Source organism: Lygodium microphyllum, chromosome 16 (assembly GCF_053477565.2).
Source record: "Lygodium microphyllum isolate KBCC chromosome 16, Lygodium_microphyllum_v1.1.10, whole genome shotgun sequence".
In the NCBI taxonomy this organism is placed as follows: domain Eukaryota; kingdom Viridiplantae; phylum Streptophyta; class Polypodiopsida; order Schizaeales; family Lygodiaceae; genus Lygodium; species Lygodium microphyllum.
The window spans coordinates 127,275,644-127,299,625 of NC_141150.1; the positions used below are offsets into that span (position 1 = coordinate 127,275,644).

Consider the following 23,982-nt stretch of genomic DNA (forward strand, 5'->3'; position numbering starts at 1 on the left):
GAAAGCACAACAAGATAGAGTGTGACGGTTCCGAGGAGAAGGGGGAGTCAAAGAGGCCAAGTTGTAGATCCTAATAGGCAATAGAATTTTGGTGATAGTAGGGAGTGTTGGCATTGTGGTTAGAAAGATTGCATTTCTAAAAAATTCTTCAAAAAGGAGGCTGAAATTAGAAATGGAAAAAAGTAGTAAAGCAATTATACATCCAATAGTAGAAATAATGATGATACAAAAGTGAATAGTTATTTGTTATGCAACACTTTATGAATACTATGACTACTAATGGTTCATCAAAGAATTATGTATGGTATGTAGAATTAGGTGCCTCTAACCACATGATTTCTCACAAAGAGTGGTTTAGAGAGATGCGTAGTCCAAAGTTTCCAAGCTATGTGTAGATAGGAAATGATACAATTTACCCCATTACTCATAGTGAGAATGTTCCTTTAAGTATGCAGAGTGGCAAAACTAAGTACTTAGCTAATGTGCTACATGTACCAAATATTACAAAAAACTTGATTTGTGTTAATCAAATGTTAGAACAAGGATTGCAGGTTCAGTTCACATCTAATAGTTGTTATGTAGATCTCAAAAATGATTGCAAGTTTATTGCAAAAGAGAAACATATTGGAAGATTGTTTACTCTTGATGTAAGTCTATCTGAAATCGATGCTGCCATGTTTGCACAAGGTCCAAGTGTTATGGTAGATTTTAAATTTTAGCATAAGAGAATTGGTCATGTGAATGTGCAATAGCTAAAAGACATACAGTCAAAGCAGATTTTGGATAGCTTGCCTAAGTTTAGAGTCGATGGGATGCATAGATATGTGAAGCACGTCAATTTGGAAAGCAAGTAAGGTATTTCCACATGAAAAGTGTGTGTGCAAGAAGCCACTTAAATTGATACAATCTAATGTGTGGGCTTTTACAAAGACTACAACTTTGAGTGGTTATAAGTATTCTATTTCCTTCATTGATGATCATACTCGTAAAGTATGGGTTTACTTTATGTGTAAGAAAAGTAAGATATTCACTCACTTTAGGAGCTTTAAGACTTTGGTTGAGAAGGAGACAAGGATGCGTATTACATGCCTAAGGTCAAATGGAGAGGGAGAATATCTCTCCAATGAGTTTTCTAATTCTTTGCAAAAAAATGGTATACATAGGCAATATACATGTAGATATACTCCGCAACAGAATGGCATTGCTAAGCAAAAAATTGGGCATATTACAAAGGTGACTCATGCATTAATGTCAAAAAGAAACTTGTCTCATTACTATTGGGATGAAGCACTTGCTAGTGTTATATACATTATGAACAGGACACCCGCTACTACTCTACATGATATGACACACGAAGAGAAGTTTACGAGTAGAAAACCAAATCTATCTTATCTGGATGTATTGCTTATGTGCATATTCCTAATGAGTTGTACCATTAATTTTGATCCCAAAGTAGAAAAAAAATGTGTATTTGTTGAATATTCTCTCAAGCAAAAGAGATATAGATGTTATAACCCTATTAGACGTGAGTTGAGAGTTAGTAGATATGTTATTTTTTATGAAATGAGTAGCTAGTATAATAATGTGTAGAATAGACTTGGGATTCATGAACATGAGAGTGTGGATGTGCAGAAAACAGGTCAATAGTCGCAAACATTGAGTAGACCACAAGAGTCTCCTAGTCATGGTTGTATTGTGATAGATCTTGGAGTGACAAATTGAGGTCACACATTACTCTACCAAGTATATCACAAATGTCAAGAAAAGGTAAATAGAAATTTGGGAACTCACCTATTATTATAAATGTATCATCAGGTTTCTCTCATGTCGATGCTGATTTAAATGGCTCTGAGCAGAGCTTGGATTAGGAGTTTGGGATTCCATCTATTAAAGCACCTTGTATGCGGAAGAGGAACAAGAGAATGATAAAGCACCTCGTAATGATTTAGGTCCACACAGGTCAAGGAGAGTAAGAAAGCCAATGCAACAATTGACATATGATAGCTATGTAGCTCATCACTATGCATACATGGCTAAGGTTGTGTAGGATGTGGAACCCACTTGTTTTGAGCATGTAGTGGGTAATGAGTATTGGGATCATGCTATGGATGAAGAAATGGCTACACTTAAGAATAATGACACATGGGAGTTGGTGCATTTACCTGAGAGCAAGAAAGTTATTGGTTGCAAATGGATGTATAAGATCAAGCATGAGCCACATGGATCTATTGAGTGCTATTAGGCATGACTGGTTACCAAAAGGTATGCACAAACTCATGGTATTGATTATGAGGAGACTTTTTCTCCGATGGCTAAAATGGGCATAGTAAGGGCCATCATACCATTGGCTACATCAAAGGGTTAGATCATGCAATGAATGGATGTATTAATACTTCTTGTAGGGAAAGTTGCAAGAGGAAGTTTATGTGGAGCGGCCACCTGGTTGTAGATGAGTCATCCAGATTATGTATGCAGGCTTTCGTAAGGCCTTATATGGGTTGAAGCAAGCACCCAAGGCATGGCATGATAGGATTACAAAACACCCTATCAGCATTGGATTCTGCAGAGCATAGACTGATCATTCACTCTATGTATGTAAGAGTGATACATGTATTGTGACCATTACTATATATGTGGATGTTTTAATCATTGTGGGTGATAGTGAGACATAGATTGGCAATGTGAAGGGTCTTCTCAAGACTGAATTTAAGATGAAGGATTTGGGAGAGCTGTGATATTTTCTTATCATAGAGATAATCAAGAATCCAAATGTATATGGTTATAATAAAGACAGTATGTGTTGGATATGTTAAAGAAGTATAGTATAGCTGATTGCAAGCATATTTTTATACCTTTGGATATTAATGATAAGCTTAGTGCACATAAGGGTGACTTGATTAAGGATGTCACTATGTATTGGAAGATTGTGGGATGCCTTATCTATTTAACGATCATTAGGCTAGACCTAAACTACACAATTGGTTTGGAGAGTCAATTTATACAATTTCCATGGAAGCTACATTTGGATGCAATATGGTGCACATTGTGCTATGTCAAGTCCACATTGGACTATACCTTATTCTATGGTACAAGTGTACCATTGGACTTGCATGGTTATATAAATGCATATTGGATTAGTAGTATTCTAGATAGGAGATCTACCAGCAATTATATGTTTTCCTTTGGAAGTGATGTTGTTATTTGTGCAAAGGTGCTACATATGTTAGCACAGAGGATCAAGCTACTGACATTTTCACCAAGGCCTTGGGAGCTAAGAAGCTTCAACGCTTTAGGACTATGCTTGGGGTTCATGAGCTCATGTTGAGCTCGAGGAAGAGTGTTGAGATGTCAAGCTCTACATGAGTTGGCATCCACTACGCATCTTGGTGATGTGTACAACTAAAGGATGGACTACACCCACATAGTCCACCTTTGGTTATGCCGCATTTATTGTGCCACCTCTTCTTTCCTTAGCGGATTTACACTTAGTGACCACATATACATACATTGTGGTACTTTCATTTTAGTCTTTTATCTTGTTATAGACTTAGTTATGTTTGTGTGGAAAAAAAAGAAAAAAGAAGAAGAAAATTTCAGGCCTACCTATCTGTGTACTCAATTTTCCATTACTTTTGTATATGTGCTCTTGGTCTCTTCACCTCTTTTCCTCCTTATTTGTTTTCACAATAAATGTGCCATTCTTTGTGTGACATATGGGCTTTGCTATCTGCAATATCTCACATACATGTGCATGCGTGCGTACATGCGCGCGCACGTGTGTGTGTGTGTGTGTGTGTGTGTGTGTGTGTGTGTGTGTGTGTGTGTGTGTGTGTGTGTGTGTGTGTGTGTGTGTGTGTGTGTGTGTGTGTGTGTGTGTGTGTGTGTGTGTGATGGTCATGTGTAGATATTTTTATGCATACGCATATGTGTAGATAGTAAAAGAAGAGCAATGTATTGTATCACCAATCTCAATGTTTATCATTTTCAAATTAAATACGAATTTGATTGTGTGCTATATATTAAACAAAATTGAATATCTTAAAGTAATCATACTCCCAAATGATACTTCCAAGAATAACCTATAAAATGTTATGAACACAAAGCATTAAAAGTGTCCTGCTCATGTGTGAGTGTTAATAAACTTGATTGTACTAAGCCGTGCTATTAAGTGAATATGTCTATCTAAAATTTGATATAGTTGGGAGTTTAATGTTGTCCTTTTTCTCATTATGCCTTTTAATTTCTAATTTCTGTCGACAATGTAAATAGTCATATACCTTCATGTAGCACCTAAAAGGTATATATGATAAATCACCAAATACTCAACTTGTGAAATATTTCTATATATTGTCACATTTATATCGATGATATTAAAAGTAGCATGCTAGCTATGGACTCTCCTCACCCATACATTTAGGTTTACGTATAATTTTTTCTTGTAGCATTGGAAATCTATATTTTGATGAAAGTCCATAAGTGAGTTGCTAGATACAATATTTTCCTTAAGAATGTTGGTAAATACATTATTTTTATTACAGCAAATCATAAGTCATTAAGGATAGAAAGGTATTACACACACACCCACCCATCCACTTATGGGGGACTGAACCATCAAATCTTACCAACACTGCTTAACAGCTTCCAACTATTTTGATTCATCCATATGTTTAAACAATAGTTGGATTAGAACAATCACTCAATAGAGAAGTGTTAGATTGCACATAATGAAAGGTTATAGTGGGAACCGTAAATGATATACATGGTCCGATGTTCACTAAACTTAAAGAGCAAACCCATGCTAGATTGCTCAATTTAAGAGCAAAACCATGCTGATCATAGATTGCCTTCTGTCATTTTAAGAGGGGTTAGTGTATTCAAAAACATGCAATTGGTGCATTTTCGGAGGCCATCAAGCACTAAAATCACAGTGGATGTGTACACATAGCAAAAGAGTAAGAGGATCTCGTGACTATTGGACTCAAGCTCTTTGGGCACTCGTGGAGCCATGAACTGTCACTTGTGCACCAGATTGCACATCCTCTCCCTCCCCACCTTCGCAAAGGTACTCTCTCCAGCACAAGTAGCAGGCCAGCGGGATGTTGTCCAGCACTCTCCAACACGATAGCACCCATCCACAGCATGTTGTTCGCCTCGCCAACCCATGTCTCTTGGACAAGAAGGCGTAGCCCTCCTTGCTAAAGTGGTGGATCACCCCCTCTAGAGAAGCTTTTGCCCTAGCAAGAAGGATTAAGATTTCTAGGGTTTGTTGCCGCTAATGGAAACCACAATCTTTTTGTGGAAAGTTGTCATCGAAAGACCTCCCCATCATCTTGACTCATGAGTTTGGATCAGTGCTCACAAAAAATCGTCTTTTAATGTATTTTTTCCATGCAACATTCTCAAAAAATTGGTTGAAATTGAAGCTTGTCTTGTCAAAAACTAGTCATTTTTTAAACATTTCAGTTATAAAACCGGCTAGTTCCCTCCCAAAACCCGCTAGAGTTAAGCCCGGTCCTTTTTTCCATTGGATGGGAAAAAAGTTTTTCGCAAGCCCTGGTCTGGATTGGTTAAGACCAGCATTTTGTGAGGACAATATGTTCCTTACGTCAAAGCTCCAACTTCGAGAAACATGACCTATACAAATTTAAGTGACTATTAAAAGTAGACAAAACCAGTACTTGTGTGTGTATGTGCGGGCCTATGATGGTATGTCCTCATGTTCTTGTCGAAAATGGAGCTATTGGTGCATATGAGAGAAAGAGAGAAATAAACAAAGCACACTCGATTCTTCATTATTAGCAAGGAGACTACTTGTAGTCTAAGAGACGTGCATGTATTTTAAACTCGTTACTCTTTTTTAGAGGTTTGGAATCACTCTATGATTGCCATGTAAGTTTGATGCTAGGCTTGGTGGATTGCTCAATTATATTTTTTATATATAGATAGATATAGATTTTTTGAGATTTGGAATCACTCTATGATTGCCACGTAAGTTTAGTGCTCAGCTTAGTAGATTACTCAATTATATATTATATAGAATATAGATATAGATATAGATTATAAAATACAAAATATAGATGTGCATTTGTGATTTTTTTTTTTAAGTATGCATATATTGCGTGAACATATTCAATCACTAAAATATCATTTTATCACATTACTTCAATGTAAAAAGAAATTACTTTTTGAGAGAGACTCACTAATAACTTTTCAAAGGTTCACATTTCCTCATTTTATCATCATATCACCCTCTAAATGAAAACCCCTCCCAACCTTGAGAGAGAGTCGTCTCTCTTTAAATTTTTTCTTTTCTATTTCTTTTAAATTTTATGTTTCCTCTCTCTATAATTTTCTCTGTGTTCAAATTCTCTCTTCTTCTTCTTATTTTCTCTCTCATTTTCTTCTCTCTGTCTCTGTCCCCCCTCTCTCTTCTCTTTTCTTTTTTTCTTTTTCTCTTAAATTTTATATTTCCTCTCTCTATAATTCTCTTTCTCTCTATTCCCCCTCTCTCTCCCTCCCTCTCCTCTTCTTTTTTGCTCTCTCTCTCTCTCTCTCTCTCTCTCTCTCTCTCTCTCCTCTTATTTTAATTAAAAAGAAAGTTTCTCTTTTTTCTTCTCTTTCTTTTAAATTTTATCTTTCATTTCTCTATAATTCTCTCTCTATAATTCTTCTTATTTTCTCTCTCATTTTCTTCTCTCTGTCTCTCTCCCCCTTCTCTCCTCTCTTTTCCTTTTTTCTTCTCTTCTCTCTCTTAAATTTTATATTTTCTCTCTATAATTCTCTTTCTTTTAAATTTTATCTTTCCTCTCTCTATAACTCTCTCACTGTGTTCAAATTATTTCTCTTCTTATTTTCTTTATCTCATTTTCTTCTCTATGTCTCTCTCCCCCTCTCTCCTCTCTTTTTCTTTTTTCTTATCCTCTCTCTCTCTCTCTCTAATTTTATATTTCCTCTCTATAATTATCTCTCTCTATTTCCCCTCTCCCTCTCCCATTCTCTCTCTCTCTCTCTCTCTCAATTAAACAAAACGTTTACATTAAAAAGTTAATCTAACAAAGAGAGAGAGAGAGAGAGAGAGAGAGAGAGAGAGAGAGAGAAGCCTAGGCCCTACGCATGAGAGAGAGGGGAGAGGGGGAGATTAAAAATGTTTAATTTAAAAAATACTTCTCTTTTCTCTTTCTTCCCCTTCTCTCTCCGTCTTCTTTTTATCCTTTTTCTTCTTCTTCTCTCTCTCTTTCTCTTTTATTCTATCTCATTCTCAAAGTGTGTGAAAAAGTTCGAAAAAATTTAAATTAAAAAGTTTAATCTGAGAGAAATAGAAACTTTTGATTTAAAAAGAAGTTTGATGTAATGAGAGAGAGAGAGAGAGAGAGAGAGAGAGAGAGAACGTAAGCCCTACACATGAGAGAGAGGGGGGAGAGGGGAAGAATTTAATTAAAAAAGGGATGGGGAAAAGAAAGAGAGATTAGTGTGAGAGAGGGGAAGGGGTTTTAATTTAAAAAAGAGAGGTGGGGGGAGAAGGTTTTAATGAAAAAAGGAAAGGAAAAGAAAAAATGAGATATTGCTCGTGAGAAAGAGAGGAGGGGAGGGGGGTTTGATTGAAAAAGAGAGGTTTGGAAAAGGAGGTAAGTTCAAAAAGCCCTGGAGGTTCGGGGCTTATAGCTAAAATAATATAATAAAATATAAAATATAGAATATAGATATAAATATAGATTATAAAATACAAAATATAGATGTGCATTTGTGAATATTTTTTAAGTATGCATATATTGCGTGAACATATTCACCCACTAAAATATCATTTTATCATGTTACTTCAATGTAAAAAGAAATTACTTTGAGAGAGACTCACTAATAACTTTTCAAAGGTTCACATTTCCTAATTTTATCATCATATCTCCCTCGGAATGAAAACCCCTCCCAACCTTGAGAGAGAGAGAGAGAGAGAGAGAGAGAGAGAGAGAGAGAGAGAGAGAAACCAATAACTTTTCAAAGGTTCACATTTCCTCATTTTATCATATCACCCTCCAAAGGAACAAGAGGAGGAACAAGAGAGAGGGTGGGGGGGGGGGGGGGGGGGGGGGGGTTTCAAACTTTCAAAGACTCACCACTTTTACCCCCTTTTATGAAACCACTGTCCAAAATAAATTCTCTTTATTTCTTGGATACTAATGCCTCTCCCCCTTTGTTACTATATAAGAGCTCCCCAATTTGTCGGTGGATTCAAAAGTCACCCAAACATAGCTTTAAATAATAAATAGTAAAGATAAAGATAAGAATTTCTCACCACATTATACAACTGATCGATCACATAAATGGGCTCTAAAACTTTAAAAGGTGTGCAAAATTTCTTTCGTGGCATGTTGTGCACCCCTAAGGAGTTCTAAATAGGAAGGGAAGGTCATTAAAAACTTAGGAGTCGTTAGGTAATTATAACCGTATGTCTTGCATTATTGCTCGACAAGACTAAAAACCTATTCCCATTAATTATAGTGACCATTTGGTGGACTGCTCCTCATAGTTAAAACCAAGATAAACACACGAGTGTACTTGCATGTTTCGTGATAAACTTATCAAATCATGCCATTAGCGACTGCCCAGTTGGTCGTGAGGTGGCGTCTTATTCTTCCAGATACGTTGCCTTTCGATGAACAAGCCAACCAATAATCTCAGGCCCATTGCAGTCAAAGAAAATACAACCAAATCAAGCATCTGAAAAAACTTATTCTGTCCACTTCAAGAAAAAGCCAGAATAGATCTGTCAACTACCATCGCATGACACCGCTGACCATAGCACACAAGGTAGAAATTGCAACTGGTAATAGCTCGAATCTAGAGCAAAAAATTTAAGGATGGAAATTATTACATCAAAGAATGAGAATCGAATCTTCAGGTGGGTGCTACATACAATAGAAGCCTAAGTTTGCCCAAATAATCCCTCTGTTTATCCATTGTCACCATTACATGAATAGATACATATACCCTCTATAAGGTGCTGCATGAATCGATGCAAACAACCATACCCCAACAGGATGCTGTGGCAATGCCGGTCAAAAAACATGAGAAACTCAGCCTCTGCAGCATTGCATCACCAGATGGCAAGACCAACACAAAGCTTTATCGTTCATTGTGATATCATCTCAAGCTTTTGCTCTTGGCTTCGGTGACTCGGTTGCCCCCATCCTCTCCTTGAAGCCGTAAGTCACATCACCAGCCACCTTAACCATCCTGTAGAAGGCCCCACTTAACCACATGCCCCCTGTCTGCACAACCTTGTTGTTACCTATGGCTGTGCCAGCAGTCCTGACACCTTGCTCAGCAATCACATAAGCAGATGCTGTCCTCTCGCTTATGTGATATTTCGCATTCACTGATTGGACGTGCCTGTTCACAGTAGAGGCCCCTGCATTAAGCCTCTCTACAAGCCCAAAGCGGTTCTTGAGCAATGCCACACGCGAGGAAGCATTTGCAGTGAACTGGTGCTTCTCATCAAATGATTTAGCTTTGCTGAGGGCGTCCTTACCGAGCACATAACCCTTTGAGAGCATGCTGTTGACCATGTCTTGGGCTCTGGTGACTGCCTGGCCTGGGAGAGACTGTTGAACCTGAGAAGAAACAAAGCAGACTATATGATCCCAACAGCCAATGTATATGCCAGGCATCTGCAAGTTTTTGACAGTTTCTCACGTGGGAACATGGTCTACCATGAAGTGCTCAACATCATGAGCTTCTGATCAGGAGGCCCCACATGCCTTGCAAGATGGGGGCAGGGTGCCCTGAGCCGGCAGTCCCCCCTGCCCCCAACCACACCTAGCTAGGTATGTGGACCCTCCCTCACAGAAGCTCATGATGTTTGCCGTAGCTCACAATGTGGGAATTATGGTGGGAATTTATCTAGACCTTTGTGATGGCACATAATATGTATCTGGCTTGCACATGGCCGCATCTGAAACAGCCATACCCTAAATTTTTAAAGGATCAAACTAGCTTGACTTTCAGCAGAACAGCAAACATTCCTCACCACAGGTTGTACAGCTGAGGCTTCCCATCCAACTTCTTGATCTACTTCCTCGAGGGATAGAACACTAATAGGCTGATCAACAATGGTAGCCCCCTGCAATCAAGGATGAAGGAGCATAAGCTTTGCAAGCACAGAACGCCAGATCTATGATTAGTTGTTCAGATCCAAACGCATTCCTGTGGTGGAACTCACAACATGATTCAGATCCTGACAGTCTAAGACTGTAGCTCCTTCACTGCATTGAATGGATTGCAAAACAGTACATAAGCCTCTCAATATAGGCTACCTGTGCACAATGCGAGCATCAGACAACTGCAGATCCGTGTTCACACATTGGATGAATCACACAGCAAAATAACACACAGGCCTCTCAAAGTGGGCTACCTCTGCACAATGCTAGGCAACGATAGGCCTCTCAATGTAGGCTACATCTGCAGAATGCCAGAGTCAAACAACAGCAGATCCGTGTTCACGCATTGAATGGGTTAGACAGCAAAAGAACACATAGGCCTTTCAATGTAGGCTACCTCTGCACAGTGCCAGCATCAAACAGCACCAGATCCACGCATTGGGGGAAGAAACCTTACCGACAGGAGGACTGCTGTGTCAAGAGCCTCGGCATCTTTGAAGGTCACATACGCAACCTGAGACCATTGGCCATCACTGCAAGAAAACAAAATGCAAAGCAGAACCTGAGGTATAGCCGGGGTAAACGAAAACTGTGCAATACAAAGGAAAAGCTCGCCGAACGTGTGGCCTCGATCCAGACCTGCGCAGATCGATGTGGCTTATCCGGCCTGAGAATGAGAAGAAGTTCTGGATGTCTCTGACGGTTGCGCGACAAGAGACATTGTTGACCTGCACAGTGTAGCCCTTCATGGTTGTGGTCAGCGGGGAAGGACGGAGCTAAATGAGGCTACGGAACAGGCGACTCGACACAGCTCTCATGCCCCTGCAAGACACAAAACAGCAGCGTAAAAGGCCGTAAAAGGTCTGAGCTTTTCTTCTGGCGAGAAGATGGGAGTTTGCACGAAGCGGAGGTATCGTTGCCCGACTGTGAGAGTGAGAGAGAGAGAGAGAGAGAGCGCATGTGTGTGTCTGTGGTGTGTATGATGATGGTGATTGAAGGGCTGAGAGAGAGAGAGAGTATGACGGAGCTCTACCCCAGGTCCTACGTAGTGAGTGACGGACTATCTACCGTTGCCATCTCTTTTTGTAACCATATTTAATATTATTAATTTCTATTGTATGGTCATCTCCTTTTGTAACCATAACCATACGTTATATTATTTTACTATTAGAGTCCGGACACGCTTAGAGCTAGAAGGCAAATGCAGTCCTTCCACTTTTAGAGGGACTACTAACTAGGCTACGTCGACTGTTTGAAGGAAAGTAGACGTGACTAGAAATGATTAGAGTTTGTGATGTCTCTCTCCTCTAGCAATGCACCTTTTTGTTCTCTCTTTTACTGCCGTCATGGCGAAGGCCTTAGTGTGACCTTGGTGCTTAATTGCGCTTGCCATCACCACTTAAGTCAATTGACTTCAGTGGGGTGCGGCTCTAACTTGTATAGTTACATCCCCCTAAGGCTAGGGCCTGCACCAAAAATCTAGGGAGCTAGGGAGTTGTTTTGTGCTTGGAGTAGATTCACACTAAGTAAACATGATGGCTTATCCAAGCTATGCACATATATCCAAAAATCTTATTTCATGTAAATCCTATTTCACACAAACTTAAAAGTTGTAGTGAACTTAGGCTTAAAGGCATCATAAATCTAAAGGCTTGGACTAGCAAGCTTAGCTTAGACTAAGCATTTTCTACTCTAACTACAAAGATGTTAACATCATAGTACAGACAAGACTCAAGCCAATGTTTCAAACGAGAGACATCTGACTCAAAGAATACCTTGCCCGTGCAATCAATGCAAGCTATTAAATGACATTGTTGCATCACCATAGAGCACATACGATTTTTATGAAATATTTTATGCCTCCTAATTACACCAACTCATGCAAGAAGTTAACTTGTCTTTGGGGTGACTTTTGACTCTATTTGATGTACAAGCTCTTATGGATACTTAATCAATGATTATAACTAGAACATTGACAAACCATAGGATGAGGAGTTTCCATAGAGAGTGAGGGCCTTTCAACTAGTGAGGTGTGTTTGAAGGTAGTAGGCAGTTGCAAAGGACCTTTTAACTAGTGTGTTGTGTTTGAAGGTAGTTGTAATTGCAACAAGTAGAGGTGATGAGCCATTCATAAATGCTCCAAGAGGACAACCAGAGGTGATATCTAGAAGAGGAGCTAAAATCAAGGTAGAGATAGATCCAACCAAGCCAAATATGGATCAATGATAGATGATCTCCTTGATGACAATAACCCCTTTCTTGGTACCTTGAAGGAGGAAAATATGCCACTCTACGAGGGGTTAACAATATCTAGGGTAAAGGCATCTTTATCATTGCTAAACTTGCAATATTTTTATGGATAGATCAATATGAGTGTGATAGCCTTATATAAGTATACAATTCGATGTTTGTAGCATATGCCACACTATTGCATGGCTTAGGGCCATAAACTTACAAATTATTTCTATTGCAAGATATTGAAAAAACACCTTTTTGCTAATAACAAATGTAAGTTTAACACTCGTGATGAGGCAAAAAGAATCTTAAAATCACTAAACATTAACTACAATAGCATTCGCCCATATGCTAATGATTGCATTTTCTTCATAAATGAATATATAAAGCTGAATGCATGCCCAGAATGTGGTCACACTAACGTGAAAGGTGGACTAGCACTAGTCGAAGTGCTTTGCCATTTTCCTCTCATACTATCAATCCAACACATAATCAAGTCTAAGAATTTGGTGACTCTTATGTCTTGGCACTCCAAAAATTGATCCTTAGATGGTGTATTGTGCTTTCCCATGGAATGCAGAAACATATTAAGGAGTAGTGGTTGGATTTTGGAAAGGAACCTTGATACTCGACATTGGACCTTGTGATGGATGGGGTCAACGCTTTTGGCCAATAAGTGACCATGTATAACCTGTGGTTTTAATAAACTATAATATTTCTCCATGGCTTAAAATCAAGAAGAGCCATCTCATTCTCAATCTATTAATTCTTGATTAGTACAATGAGAATATGTATATCTACTCCAAACTCTAGTTGAGAAGCTTCAAGTGTTATGGCAAGGTATTCTAGTAACTGATATGAGCACATATGCTACGAATGATAGAGAAATATGCTGGTTTGAGGGATCTTAATGTGGACCATGCATGACATTCTCGTGTACAAACAATGCTCAAGTATACATCACATGTTACCATGGCTACCTTTTGTATGGACAACGTTAAATGTGTGAAGGTCACAGGCTTTGAAGAAGATGATCTATGATATCATTAATTTTTTCTTATAGAGAAACCTAAGCTTCACTCCTATGTTATCAAAAGATCACCCAAGCACATGATAGTCATCGTGGATTGGAAGACCTTCTGGATGCAAGGTAGTGAGACATTGCCAAATGGAATGAAAAGATTTTCCATATTTTGTATCTGATGCCTCACTAGTCAACCATCTTCTTGATCTAATGCACATATCACATCTCATAGGGTCAAGGATTTTAGTAACTACTTGTTGCAAAGACCTACACAAACCAAATGTCATAGGTATATTGGCCACACAAATGGTTTTACAACACCAACTATCTTATCAACATTCTTGCAAAATACTATAAGTTTTTATATTTGGCTTCCTTTCTTGCAGCTTTTGGGTATGTATGGTCACATTTGCAACCAACTATTATTTCTTGGTGCTACACATACCTTATCCAACTACTCTAATATACATGTGAGTTGTAGATTCTTGCAAGATCAATACATTGTCAATTGCAACCATGGGACATGCAACAATTAGTTTACATGTAGGTTAATACGCATAGGCAATCATGTCACACACACTCTCTCTCTCTCTCTCTCTCTCTCTCTCTCTCTCTCTCTCTCTCTCTCTCTCTCTCTCTCTCTCTCTCTCTCTCTCTCTCTCTCTCTCTCTCTCTCTCTCTCTCTCTCTCTCTCTCTCCAACTTATTTAACTACTTATTGGCATTTATCTTTTGCATACACATGCATAAATATGCATGTACATACGTGCATAAATCGAATGAAAAATAAGTTTGTAAGTGTTAAATTTGTTAATTGAATGTTCTATTAAATATAATTTCCATTGATTTCAAAATCGAAGCATCGAAGTGTACCAAAGTAGACCTCACAGAACGGCCCGATGATGTCCATGTGACAACTCCTAGTCCGCCATATCTCTAAATCAAGCCATCTAATTCGAAGACATATGTGTGAATATCGCCTACAACTCCTCATTGCTCATTCCTTGACTCATCCTGGCTCTCCAGGTATCGTCAAAGGTAACCTACACAGACAGAAAATAATGTTCATATAAGTAATCAAAAGAATCTACACTTATAAGGAATTTGTAAACTAATCTATGGAATCAATTCTTTGGTTTTTAACAAGTTAATTCATGGTATAAAGGGGGGTGTTGAAATTAACACTTATTAAAGTATCAAAATGGTCTTCCATATTTTTGTAGTTTCTAGAGATAAATGAATGGCATGTGTGTGTATGTGTATCTTCACTCTTCAATTTGGCAATTGCATCTATAATACTAAGAGACATCATGAGAGGAGCTTGCTACAACCAATTCTAGTTAGTGAAGCATTAAAGGCATGTACGAGAGGAGAGAGAATGTGATGTGGAGACATATACTCACATGCATATACATATAACATATGCATATACACATGCACATAGAGAGAGAGAGAGTTGAGAAACACGGATCTAGAGCTAGTTAGCTATGGTGGACGCAAATCAAACGCATGATACATTATCAAAATGAGAGATTGTAACTCAAGTGAATTAGGTTCCAAGATAGATTAGCTTGGACTCATAAACACAATCTTGAGTGAATCAAGTGGATAGTACCATTACATTGAAATGAGTGTCGAGTACATGCCTTTATAGCTTTTTTGTGTTGTTCCACTCTTCTCACTGTGCATATGGGATCCAGGACAGCTCCTCTTGGAGCATACATCATTTGTCTATTTCTCAACACCCCCCCTCAAATGATGAGTCCCTACACTTGCTGGCCTTTGCCCCCCCCCTACATGATAACATGGCCCAGAAGACTAGCTCATAGGCAGCCTAGTCAAGTTAAAGCTTGAGACTTTACATCTTGGCAAGGGTTTTACAAATCAAATCCACTAAGGAAAAGAAAGTTTAATTATGAAAGATACAATGAAAGTTCTTCAAAACAATCTATCAGAGTTGTTGATGGTAGTGGAAGCATATTCTTCTTCTTCTTTTTCTTCCATGTATTGGTTCTGGTGATGATCACTTTGCAATTGTTGGGCTCTCTTCTTGTGGAAACATTCACTGGCTACATGGCCAGTCTTACCACAATAGTGACATGTAATCCGATCCTTGTTATTGTTGTTGATGAATCCTCGACCTCTTCCTTTAGGTCCAGTAGCTCCTTTGGTGTACAAAAGATTTTCCCTAGATGATGAGACATTGTCTTTTGCATTCTTGGTTTTTACTTTGCCTTCTTCATCGAGTAGTGAGTGCTCAATATCTTTAAGTGTGAGGCTTGGAACATTACTCAAAGTGGACACAAGATTTTCATATGGATCCTTGTTTACACTTGCAAGTAGTACGGCTATTGCTTCATCTTCCTCAATATTCTTTTTAAGAGATGCAAGTTGAGTTTTTAAACTCTTAAACTTATTAATGTGTATGGTCATAGAAGCACTGTCTTTGATATCCAGTTTATAAAACTGCATGAGAAGTTTTACCTTTGAATTCTTTGCTTGAGCACCAAACATTTTATCAAGTTCCTCCCATGCGGTTCTAGCATTTCTAATGCCAGATATATGATGTAACACATCATCACTTAATCCCCAGGCAATGATGCCTAGTGCCTTATTATTCATATTCTTCCATTCTTTGGATTTGAACTGGTCTTCTTCAACAAACCCGTCTTCATCATCTTCCTTCTTGTTATCTGCATCATCTTCAAACAAGTCCCATAAGTCTTTCCGCATAAGATGGTACATGGTCTTCTCCTTCCAGGCATGGAAGCCTTCGCCATTAAATTTTGCTATATGTTCCACTTCAGTCATCTTTAGTAGGAGGTCTTACCGCGAGAACTCTCGGGCAGTGTCTATCCTTTTACAAGAAGATTGAGATTTACAAGGGATTCGATAACTGTGCAAACAAATAATTTCATGCGGGAAGGTCTTACCAATTGGCAATCTTGCTCAATGGCAGTGTCTAATCACGATTACAATGTCAAAAATTTATATTGAATTTTAGTGAAGGTTTGAATGCAACCAGAGGTATGTGTGAACGAGGTTCTCAAGAAGGGACTAGTATGAATTCTTTCTTAAAATGGATAAAACAAGGTGTGAACAGGGCTTTGATAAGGTAGACTTCAAAAACCTTTAATGATAAGGTTTAATATAGTAAAAAATATGTCATCTTCTGCATTCGGTGGTCAGCGTCAATTCAGCCGTCGATTATCCTGCCTTAATCAATGGCTTCCACAGGCATACTTTATGCTCGTTGTTTCGGCAGTCTTCATTAAGTTTGAGAAGGAGAAGATCAGCAAATGGCCTTTAAAAAAAACTCGTACACAGAGCACCTGAATGGCAGATTTGCGGCCCTCGGGCTTGCAGCACTCCTGCGTCGTTATCAGTATACAGGCCTCTACCATCAGCTTCTGTGCCGCTCAAGGCTACCCCTTGATTCTTTTCTTTCTCTGTGTATTTGCTAATAGATGGAGGTGCCTAGAGCATGTGTGATTATGAACCCGCCGAACTCAGGTTTGCTTGGGTCCGACTACGTCTCGCAGCACCACACGCATGAGACACTCAAACATCAGACCAGCTCCGTTCTTACCCAAAAAAAAAAAAGGATGCGCCGTTTTGATGAGCCTCAGAGATACAAGCCTTTTGTGCAAAGTTGCATCAGCTTAAAGGCACGCCTAGTTAGATTAAGTTGTCAGGTCGTTGAAGCTCCTTATGGCTTTCTTTTGCTTCAACTGCAATTCTAATCTGACTGAAGAGCTATGCTTCAAAGATGATGACCCTTCATAATAAGCTTTGATCTCTTCTCCACCATTTCTAGGATTGCAGCACTTAAAAAAAACTTGGCAAAGCCTCAATACTTGACCCTCCTAATCTTGAAATGAAGAGAAAACATTGGATGACTTTGAGAGATGGAGAGAATGGGAGAATGGGAGAGAGAAAGATTGGAAAAGTGCACACACACTAGCCAACTAGTTCGACCATGGCTTTGATACCATGTTGAGAAACATGGATCTAGAGCTAGTTAGCTATGGTGGACGCAAATCAAACACATGATACATTATCAAAATGAGAGATTGTAACTCAAGTGAATTAGGTTCCAAGATAGATTAGCTTGGACTCATAAACACAATCTTGAGTGAATCAAGTGGATAGTACCATTACATTGAAATGAGTGTCAAGTACATGCCTTTATAGCTTTTTTGTGTTGTTCCACTCTTCTCACTGTGCATATGGGATCCAGGACAGCTCCTCTTGGAGCATACATCATTTGTCTATTTCTCAACAAGAATGAGGTATTGGAATTTTATGTTACCAGAAAGGGATCTCTGGCATCCCCCTTTTTGGCAAAAAACTCCAACACCCCTCTCTCTCTCTCTCTCTCTCAACCTTTTCTTGAGAGAGAGAGAGAGAGAGAGAGAGAGAGAGAGAGAGAGAGAGAGGATGGAGCTAGGGAGGAGGGAGAGAGGGGGTGTTAGAAAATTTCCTTTCCAAAAAGGGGGTTCTCAACAACCCTCTTTTTGGCAAAAAAAAAAAAACACACACACACACACACACTCTCTCTCTCTCTCTCTCTCTCTCTCTCTCTCTCTCTCTCTCTCTCTCTCTCTCTCTCTCTCTCTCTCTCTCTCTCTCTCTCTCTCTCTCTCTCTCTCTCTCTCTCTCTCTCTCTCTCTCTCTCTCAGTAATTCAAATAATGGCTTGGTCAAATAATATTGCATTAGGGTTTCAAATAGAATTAGTCATTCGCTAGTTCCAATAGAGAGTAAGAAGAAGGTTTAAGTTAATAAGAGAGAGTCATCTAAGCAGTACCCTTCTCAAAACTTAGTAGGAGAGGGATCTTAATAATGAAATTAGGAACAACCCTAGGATCCTCAAAGGGAAAAAAGGGTATTTCATCAAAAAGGAAAAAGGGAAAAGTATCGTTTAAAATAATATACTCCATAGAAGGTCTTGAATAAATAAATACCTACTTAAATGCCATAGTGATTAAAACTATCTCTAGGTCCTAGTATGATACTAAGAAGCTAATAAGAGAAGGATAATGACAAAGGTGTAGCCAAAAGATTAGAGCATGTAATTCTTAGGATGGTTAAGTATAATATGGTAAATCAAGTACGAACAATGTGACCTTGTCAAAACAAGGGTCTTGAATGGACATGGTCAATAGGATAGCTTGACTATAACATTGATATAGGCAATGGGTTGGCATCCTAAGGTGTCAATTGGGCTAAGGGGTCAAGAGATATTCTACATTAGGGTGTAGAATGCCAAGAGATGAGCACAAGGGTGTGAATGAACTCACTTAGGTCAACCTAAAAATAGAATCCATAGGTCTACCTATAGATAGCAACATGGTGCTAAAATAAGATATTTTCTTAAGTGGTTGGGAGACTAACAAAGCTTTCTTGACTTACTATGTTCACTGAGGCTATGTCCGCTATGCATTAAGATGATGTATGCATGTGTGCATGACACTTGTATTAAATCTAGGTTGCAAAAAACCAATCAAGGAGCATGCACATGACAAAACCAACACCCAAACCATATTTTCCAAAACATTGACCAAGGCATAGACCTTAGTTTACTTGGAAATGAGCTACAATGCCTTCATTCTTGCCATTGGTGGTTGCATGCAAGGCAAAAGTGTTTGCTTTAAGGAAAACTTCCTAGGAGGTCACAACTTGGCTATGAGGCTATGAAGACACAAATGTATCTCTTTCTAATTAGGTTGGTCTTTAGTTCTTTTTCCCTTTTTTAAGACTTGTATGCCTAAGGTTCATGTCATAGTAAAGTGTATATTTCCATAAGGTGAAATATCCATATCAAGCAAAATTTAAGCTGTATTATGATGTACCCATTACACATGAACATAATTCTACAAGGGATTGTTGAAAACCTTGTATTTTTTATAAATTTCTAATGGCAAAGTAAGGAGATTGAAGTCTAGGTTTTTAAAAGTTAATGAAAATCTTAATATGAAGTGTTAGAATTATAGAGCTTGTCACAACAATTTCAATACTTCAAATTGTTCTAAATTATGAGTTTTATATAAAAAGTTATGGTTGTTTAAAGTTTTATCCTACGTGCAGAAATTTTCATGCATGGGCTATTTGTAAACACAAAAAAAAACATATTTTTGCATTTTTGGGTCAGTTTAGAAGAAAAATGCCTTACTTTCACATCACATGAGCTTTGTAGCTTGGCTTTGCCTTTTTCCTTATTGTTTTCCTTAGGCTCTTTACTTTTTCATTTAGAGGAAAAGCATGCCTCCACCTTTTCCAAAAACTATTTAAGAGACACCCTTGACCACCCATCACACAACTACCCTCAACACTCAACATCCAACACAATACTCAATGCACACCAATCCAAGTTGCACTGAAGCAGGAGAAGTGCTTCTAATAGCCATTGCAGAGAGGAGTGCGAGATATTTAAAATCCAATAGGCATATCCATGGCACATGAAAAATAGTATGCAATTGAGAAAATGTGTTAAGTATAGTAAGATAAATCATTGCATTCAATCAAATAAATCACTACAAAATCTATTAGAAGTTTCAACATGAACAAATATTTCCATGAATCAAATATAGGCACTTGAGTAGCATCAAATACAATCATTAGAGTGAGCATCACATTTGCATTTCACATTTGGCTAATCCTATGACGAGCTTTTAATTGATATGAACAATAATAGGTCAACAACTTAGACATCACAAGGCCTAGACAAGTAAATGAGTGGCTAGCTAGCTATATATGAATCTGTATTATGTGGTATTCCATGACAAAAAATATAGGAAAATATTTCTTTCTCTGCATGTTGATTCAACAGTCATTAGTGGTTAGCTTAAGTTGTTGATTATGAACAACATAATAATAGTAATGAATGAAAATAGAGGAAGAAAGAAAATAATGGATTGAGGGGGGTGAGATTGTGTGGGTGTGTGTGGGTTTGGATTTATTTTGTTCCCCTTTTTTAAAAATTGATGTTTTGGTCTTTCTTTTGTTAACTTTGAAAGAGGAAGTAGGTTACAATAAGAAGAATGAGACAAATTGATTTTTAAATGTTTTGTTATGTCTATTTTGAGTTATTTTATTATTTGTATTTTCATTTCTTCATTTAGATTACACGATGAAGCTAAATTATTAAGCATCAACCTTGGGCCATTTATGAAAGAGCAAATTGTGAAATTACTAGCTTGTGTCTCATGTGGCAATCCATGGGTCCATTGTGAAAAGCATGACGGGGCATCAAAACTCTTTCTATCCATTGATGGCCATGATATTGTCCCATAGGGGGTCTAAGAAAAGTAGTCGAGAAGCAACCCATGGGTTGACAAATAGCTACTAGCATGGACCTTGTAGGACCAAGCCTAGTAGGACCAAGCCTAGTAGGACCTCAACTCAATGATGTTGGTGAAAGTTGGCTATAGATGTTGTGCCTATATTTGCTTCGATGCTTGAGGTTTTGCTAGAATTGAAGTTTGGATCATATTGGCTCATGTGTTAAGGTTGAAAGTACCAATTTATTAGTAGGTCATTATCAACAGAACACTAGTTGCCATGACTAGTCTACAATATTTTTGTCATGACTGTTCAAAAAAATATCAAAAGGAAAATTGATCTAAAAATTTGACTTCAAGCTTTATAATTGCATCATAAAAGAAGTTGTGATTGAAATCTGAGTGTAGGATAGAGAAAATTCCAAATTACAAAGATTATTTTGAAATGATAGCATGATGAAATAGGCCGTGTCTAGGGTTTGGAAAAGCAAGAGCAACAAGCTCTTGGTCACATGAACTTTGTTGATGCTAAAAGTAACTTATAGCAATAATATTTGTAGATTTAGAGGCCTAAGCTTGATTTGTTTGCAAATTTTTTAAATGAGGGTATTCATGGACATTGTATGTATATATAGTATGCAACTAGTGCTAGTTGCAATCTGAGTATTGTTTGTTCACATTGAATCCATGCATTTGGATTCTATTAGACATCCTCAATGTTTATTGTCCATGCCAAACTTGCAAATCTACAAATTCTTGTTGGGAATACAGATTATGGATGCTTTTGATACCCAACAGTGAGTAGTTCTATTTATCATTCTATAGTAGATGCTTATGCAGCAATGGATGCACCATTTGACATATAAGTATACATATAGCACTTTTCCTTCATTTTTTTAGGTTTATTTTGGAAAAATTCAATTGGAAACAATGTATTTGGAAAGCATGAATGTAAATGTGATCATAGGTGAAAAGCTTAGCAAGAATAATTATCTCGCATGGAAGTTTCGCATCAGGAATTACCTCATTGTTGGTAAGGACTTGTGGGATGTAGTAGATGCTATAGAGGCTAGGCCAGCACAAGAGATGATGCAGTAGTGAAAGCATGGGTGAAAAAGAACCATCAAGCCATTCATTATATATATCTCCATCACCATTGAGGGTAACATATTGGACCGCATGTAGGACAAGACTACTAGAGAATATGTATCGGGTGCAATAGCCAAATTGTTTGAGACAAGCACTAAGGCTCAAAAGCTGCAACTCAAATAAGAACTACATGATGTTGAGAGGAAAACAAGTAATGTCCAGGATTATGTGTTGAATATTTGAAGCATTATGGACTAGGTTGGTAGCATTGGAGTCATTGTAGATGACGATGATGTGGTTGTAGCATGCCCACATGGTCTAGGCAAGGAGGATCAATCTTTCATTACTAGCATCTCATTGAGAGAGAATATGCCAACCTTTAATGATCTCATTCCCCTAATAATCACAAAAGAAACTAGATTGATAAAAGTAGGTGTTATTGTAGGCACAAGTGGTACATTTAGTAGCAAGAGGGAAGAGAATGCATTGGTTACAAGTAGCCATGGTGGTAATGCAAGAGGCTAAGATCAAGGCTAGGGCCATAATGGCTATTAGGAACAACAAAATTAGCCACAAAATCAGTCCCAAAACTATCAAAAATAGAGGTAAATGGGCAAGAGGTAGGGGAAACAATAGAGGCCAATCACAACAAGGAAGAAAACCTAGACTTGCAAGTATTGTGGTATTGTAGGACATTATGGATATAAGTATAGGAAGAAGTAGGCAGATATATGCTTCGAGAAGACTCCCCAAAGTAATTATGCTTCAAAAAATCAATCACATGGTGGTGATCTATTGGCAATGTAACATGTTCTCGGTGCTTTGCATAAGGTAAATGAGGAGTGGTATATAGACTCCAATGCATCCAACCACATGACTTTGCATGGTGAGTGGTTTGATACCATGAAGCTAGTAGTGCACATGTCCTATGTTTATACAAGGGGGATGACACAAAGCACGAGATTATGCATCATACTAGGAATGTGCATATTCAATGTGACAATGGTGCTAAGCAAACTCTTGGAAAGGTTATGTGCATACCTAGCATCACAAAGAATCTAGTGTCAGTCAGTTAGAGGACAAAGAGGGGCCTAGAAGTGCAGTTCAACAAGCATAGTTGTCTAGTCTTAGATATGAAGAACCATATGCGTGTGGTTGCCCATGGAAAGAAGGTTGGTCACATGTTCAAGTTTAGTGCAAGTATGCCCAAATAGAAGAGTGATAATTTAGCCATGCTTTTAATAGTCAATCATTGACATCTAGGACAACAAATTTTGGATAGCAAAAGGGTCAACAAAGAGGTGGAGTAGAAGCCACCTTACCACATCATTCTACACTTGTCAAATACCCTGTACAAATGTTCACATATGTTGAATTTGCAACTATAGACATCATGCATATATGACAAATGTTGGATTTGCAACTATAGACATCATGCATATATGACAAATGTCTTAGAAGAAAAAGAGCACATTTATTGTCAGTGCATGAGGAACATGAGATAGAGGATCCAAATATGTAAAGGTGCATGGTAGGAAGTCTCATTTACCTTACCATTACACGGCCTGAACTCAGCTACACAATTGGATTTGTGAGTTTGTTTATGAATTCACTCAGGAAACCACATCTAGATGTAGTACATAAGATCATGTGTTATGTGAAGTTTATAATGGGTTATGGATTACACTATAGGGCAAACATTGAGCTCACCTACACAGATGCCAATTGGGCAGGTAGAGCAAATGATTAGAGATCAACATTGGGATATGTATTTAGTCCATCAAGTGCATTAGTTTCATGGATGTCAAAGAAGAAACCTACCATTGCTCTATCTTCTATAGAGGCTAAGTACAAAGGCACAACAATATTGCAACATGTGAAGCCAAATGGTTATGTAGCTTGCTAGAGCAAACTAGCTATGATATAATGGATCATGTACATATTTATTGTGATAACATTAGCAACATCATGCTAGTTAATAACCCAATGTTTGATGCTTACGTGAAACACATAGAGATCCATTATCACTTCATTCATGAGAAGGTGCTCAGTGGCGGAGATGTAGACCTACATCATGTGTCTACTAAGCAAGAGATTGTAGATATTCTCACTACTCATTGCCCCAAGAGAAGCTAGAGGATTTCAGACAAGCTAGGAGTACACAATTGAGTGATGCAAGCTATAACACATCCTCCTCATGAC

The 23,982-nt window shown here is 38.1% G+C and overlaps 1 protein-coding gene across 2 annotated transcripts; it reads right to left on the bottom strand.

Moving 5' to 3' along the window:
* Window positions 1-8,833: 8,833 nt before the first annotated feature.
* Window positions 8,834-11,196, bottom strand: LOC148023413 (binding partner of ACD11 1-like). Of its 2 annotated transcripts, XM_087696358.1 has the most exons (4): window positions 10,791-11,194; window positions 10,609-10,684; window positions 10,022-10,114; window positions 8,834-9,605 (listed from the first exon to the last, which is right to left on the bottom strand). In XM_087696358.1, the coding sequence occupies exons 1-4, from the start codon at window positions 10,898-10,900 to the stop codon at window positions 9,141-9,143; spliced, it is 744 nt and encodes a 247-aa protein (XP_087552484.1). In that variant the 5' UTR covers window positions 10,901-11,194; the 3' UTR covers window positions 8,834-9,140. The 2 variants fall into 2 exon arrangements, with proteins under 2 accessions (XP_087552484.1, XP_087552485.1); XM_087696359.1 differs by lacking the exon at window positions 10,022-10,114 and having other exon boundaries at window positions 10,791-11,196.
* Window positions 11,197-23,982: the final 12,786 nt, after the last annotated feature.

Excerpts from the sequence above, each read along its gene's own strand:
- LOC148023413 (XM_087696358.1), bottom strand. The coding sequence starts at position 10,900 with ATGAAGGGCTACACTGTGCAGGTCAACAATGTCTCTTGTCGCGCAACC. Across the intron at positions 10,685-10,790 it reads AGCCACATCGATCTGCGCAG|TGATGGCCAATGGTCTCAGG; the intron begins GTCTGGATCGAG and ends GTTTTCTTGCAG. Across the intron at positions 10,115-10,608 it reads ACACAGCAGTCCTCCTGTCG|GGGGCTACCATTGTTGATCA; the intron begins GTAAGGTTTCTT and ends CCTTGATTGCAG.